The 4,350-nt window shown below is 62.7% G+C and overlaps 2 protein-coding genes across 2 annotated transcripts in view; one reads left to right on the plus strand and one right to left on the minus strand.

Moving 5' to 3' along the window:
* CDHR2 (cadherin related family member 2) overlaps nucleotides 1-995 on the plus strand; it is a 9,994-nt gene extending 8,999 nt beyond the window's left edge. Inside the window, exons 30-33 of the mRNA XM_017728170.1 lie at nucleotides 55-229; nucleotides 325-402; nucleotides 506-566; nucleotides 779-995. Of these exons, the coding sequence (XP_017583659.1) occupies nucleotides 55-229; nucleotides 325-402; nucleotides 506-566; nucleotides 779-898 (434 nt within the window). The 3' untranslated portion in view covers nucleotides 899-995. The remainder of the gene's footprint in view (nucleotides 1-54; nucleotides 230-324; nucleotides 403-505; nucleotides 567-778) is intronic.
* A 210-nt stretch (nucleotides 996-1,205) lies between these two features.
* On the minus strand, nucleotides 1,206-4,340 carry GPRIN1 (G protein regulated inducer of neurite outgrowth 1). The gene has a single exon (XM_017728166.1). It carries the CDS (start codon nucleotides 4,288-4,290, stop codon nucleotides 2,917-2,919), a length of 1,374 nt encoding a protein of 457 aa, XP_017583655.1. The 5' UTR covers nucleotides 4,291-4,340; the 3' UTR covers nucleotides 1,206-2,916.
* Nucleotides 4,341-4,350: the final 10 nt, after the last annotated feature.

Here is a 4,350-nt window from a genome sequence, read left to right on the forward strand (position 1 = left end):
ATCCTCACCAGCACCCCCAGACCCGTCCCCATCCTCCAACCCACTCCTGCCCACCCCATCCCACAGCCCAGCTCCCCCCTGCCCCTATCACCCACCCCATCCCTGGACTTCGCAGCTACAAGAGGAAGCTGAGTGCGATGAAGGCTCTGAAGGTGGCCACAACATTCAACCCTGCCACAGCACAGCAGGGAGCTGGCATCCCCGGGACCAACCAGTACAACGCCGAGGGGTGAGTGGGGGGCTCCTTGTAGCAGGTGGGGAGAGACCAGGCATGTCCACACATCCAGGGGCTGCAGTACTTACCTGCCACCCATCCCTGACCAGGGCCAACCCCATGCTGACCCGCCCGCTCGATCCCTCCCACGACCTGGGCTTCCACGAGGACTCCCTCTCTGTGACCAGGTGAGCTCTATGGGCAGGTCCCAAAGGCCACAGGCTGTCACCCTATGCCTCACTTCTCCAGTGCCTGGGTCCTCTTCTACCTCCCACCCTTCACTCTCCACAGCATGAATTCCCTGGATGAAAATACAGTAAATGCACCAGCGGATGACAACTTTGAGGTCGAGGTAAGTGTGCAAAGAGCTGCCAGTGCTTGGCAGCTGTGAGTCCTGACAGAGCACCCTGCATCCTCTTCTCTCTGCTGTAGTCCCTAGGGCCTCACAGACCCCTTGTGTCCTTTACTCTGCACCCCTCAACAGCCCTCAGCTCCTGGGAAGGATGGGTGTCCCTGCCCTACATCTCTGTCCCCATCCCTTCTGACCACGCTCTCCTCCTGCAGCAGGTCAAAATACGGCCAACAGACCCCACTGACAAGGAGGTGCTGGTGGCTGCCCTGAACCTGAAGGAGCCCACCAAAACAGCATACCTCAACACCACCTTCACCACCACAGACTTGTGAGCAGGCTCATGCGGTGCAGCGGGGCCAGAGCGGGACTCGGGCAGCTGCTTTGGTGGTGATATGCTCAGTGTCTGGCAATAAAACTGTTCCACAGGGATCACAGTGTCCTGTGGCCATCAGCCCATCTGCCTGGGGGGCTCAGTCAGCTTGGTGTCATCTCTCCCAGCATGAAGTGCTGGTTTTGGGCCAGCTGGTGCTGAAGGGGAGGTGTCACTGTGGGGCTCAGCCTGGCTTCTTGTCCCCAGGACCCTCTCCACCCCGGGGGAGGGAGGTGCAGGCAGCCCCATGCAGAGGTTTGTGCAAGGTATGGTGATGAAGCTGCAGCGCTGGTGTGCCACAGCTTGGCAGTGCAGGGCTGGAGGTGAGCACAGCCTGGGGCAAGGTGGCAGGGGGATGCCCCAGGGCTCCTGGTCTTCCTGGCACAGCCGTGGCACCACTCCCACAGCCCAAGGCACTGAGCAGAGCCAGGTCCCGGCAAGTGCCACGGCACAGAGCGGGCAATTGCCACGGCCCTGGCTGCCAGCTGGCACTTAAGCAAGCCCTTTGCAGCCCCACAGGGACAAAACCAGCCCAGGACGTACAGTGTGGGTTTAGGTGGACAAGACTTTACCCTTAACGAGGGAAAATGGCTGCAGTGGTGACTCTGGCACCTCGAGCCCTCCTGCACTTCTGCCCAGAGGGGATGGTGCAGCTCCCCAAGCACCCCTTGTTTGCAGCCTCCTGCCCATCAGGTGCCAGACACAGGCGTGGGCCCCCCTTGCTGTGGCACTGTGGGGCTGGTCCTCTGTATGGGGCCAGGCTGGGGGGCCAAGATCCATGTCCTGACAAGACATGAAGGTGCTGCCAGCCATAGGGATGTTGGCCAACCACAGGGACGTTCACTCCCCCTGCAGACTGACCCTTCACTCCCAACGCTCTTCAACCTAGCAGAGCACAGGCAATGTAGGAACAGTGTTTGAAAAGATGGTCTCAGCCTCACAAGCCACCATGGAGGAGGTGGCTCCAGGCAGGACGCTCATGGCTGAAAGTGTCTCTTAAAAAGCTCCAAAAATGCAAACACAGTTCAATAAAAGCTCCCCTCCCCCCCACCCTGTAAAACCCCAGCTGTAAAAAGTGGCAGCGTTTTGCAGTCATCGCATCCCCAGCTGCCGTCGGAGAAGAGCGGCCAGCGGGGCCAGTGGGACACGTGCCCGTGTCCCCAGCACACGGGGCCTTTCCATCACTACTGGGGCAGCTGGACTGGCCTGAAAGCAGGGCACGCTTCATGCCCACCACCAGCCATGGAGAGGATGTGCTGCTTCCAGGCAGGGCGAGCCAGGGGCCATGGGGACAGACTCCCCAAGCACCTCCAGCCATGGTGACAGGGATGAGCAGCTCTCCATCGCACACGTGGTTGTCCCCTGTCTCTCCCATTTGAGATCTGTGGCCACATCCTCCCAGCTCCAGGGCACCCACAACACGGCAGTGGGGCAGAGAGGACAGGGCTGTTGGGGGACTGGTGCCTGCTGTGGGCAGCCATGGGGACCCACGCATGCACAGCTATGGGCTTGTTGGAGAGTGGCCAAGCCCGGGGCTGCTAAAGCAGTGGCAGGGCACCAGTGTCTCTTCAGTGTGGGAAGTGATGCTGCTGCTCGGGGTGCCAGAGCTCAGGGCAGCCAGCAGCACCCACCCTGAGCCATCTTCGGACCTGTGCCACGGGCAGGAGACACACAGGAGCAGCTGCCTCCATCTGGAAGGAGCCACGTGCTTCCTCGTGCTGAAAAAAGCCACCAAGCACAGAGACAGGCCACCAGTCTCACGTCCCAGGGCACCTCCATGGGGCTACACTCATGGGAGAACCCCAGGCTGACAGGGAGGACCCCAGAAAAGGAGATACCTTGTCCCAGTGTGCAGTGCTCCATCACCACCGCAGCCCTGCACACTGGCACCGGGTGTCTCAGGACGCCGGGGCAGGGACCCATCCCCACCTTCTCTGAGAAGCCCCGAGGCACCCCCGCCCTGCCAGCATGGGCAGCGACTCACTCCATGGCAGGGCCGGCGCGGGAGCAGCACCGGGGCCGCCGGACGTTCTGCAGCAGAGCACGGAAGACACTGGGCTGCCTCTTGGCCTCGCCTTTGCGGGGCCCTCCCTTGACGGAGCCGGTGCGGGTGCTCTGCGGGGTCACCACCACCTGCCGCCCGTGTTCCTCAATCTGCTTCTCGAGGTGCTTTTGGATGGCCATTCCCAGGACCTCCACCTCCATGGAGGCCCCATACACCTCCCACGTCATCCCCTTCTCATCCCAGCTCACCTCCCGGATGGGCTCCGGAGGCTCCTCTTCCACCACCTCCGGCACCGTCCCCTTCACCTGCACCTCAGGGTATGAGGTCTGTGGGGACTTGGCCACTGGTGTCATCGGCCCAGTGGCCACTGAGCGGGTCTCCACGGGCATGGACACCTGCATCTCCGCATCCTTCTTGGAGGGCTCCAGGCGTGGGGCTGCAGAGGCCGTCTCTCTCTTGGGGAAAGTGAAGGCAGTAGCCCCACATGGGGGGCTCATGGGGCTTAAGGCCACCGACACCAGGGACACGCGGCTGTCCACTTGCGTCCCCATGTCTTGTGTCCCAGCGTCCTGGGGTGGGGTCACTTCAAAGGAGTAGGATTCACAAAGCTGCTTGGCTGTTTGGGGCTGCTGGCTGCTCCCAGCTCCCACATCCCGGGCTGAGCTCCCCTCGGCTTTGCCCTGGCCCAGAGCAGTGGAGCTCGGACCTGCCTCACTTCGACCCCCAATCCCCACAGTGCTGGTGCTGGGGGGTTCTGCTGTGCCTCCCTGGGGGTTCTTGGGAGCCTCACTGCTCTTTGTCTGGGGAGCAGCACTCAGGGATGTCCCTTTGTTGTCCTGGGGCTGCTCCTGGCTTGGAAGCACAGCTGTCCCGGTGCCTGCAGTGGGCTCCACAAATGCCACATGTTTGGCAAGACCCGGCGTGCTCCCCATGTCCTTGCTGGTTGCCTGGAGGCAGGGATCAGGCACGGGGGAAGTGGGGACTGTGTCCTCCTTCTGGGTGTTGGGGACCCCCATCCCTGTGGGACCACAGGCAGGGGCAGCACCACTTGGTCCCCCGCAGCTCCCTGCTGCTACTGACACACTCTGCTCTGCGCTGGTGTCCTGGAGAAGTGTGCCAGCTGGTCCTGCTGGTGATAGCACCTTCTTCTCTGCCTTGGTGCCCTGGGACTCTGGCTCAGCCACACAGCAGGTCCTCATAGCACGGGCTCCTGCAGCACAGCCGGAGCCGGGCAGGCACTCGCCTGCCACTGGGCAGCCGGGGGAGCCGGCACTGGGCTCACAGGAGTCCTCGGCCCCGGCCTGGCGGCTCAGCACCTGCAGCCCCTCGGGCTCCTTAGCGCTGCCCATGCCCAAGGAAGGCTTCTCCCATGCTAGTCCCGCCACGGGGCTGCAAGCGAGAGGATGGGG

This window comes from Corvus brachyrhynchos, unplaced genomic scaffold, assembly GCF_000691975.1.
Source record: "Corvus brachyrhynchos isolate BGI_N302 unplaced genomic scaffold, ASM69197v1 scaffold21, whole genome shotgun sequence".
Classification (NCBI taxonomy): Eukaryota; Metazoa; Chordata; class Aves; order Passeriformes; family Corvidae; genus Corvus; species Corvus brachyrhynchos.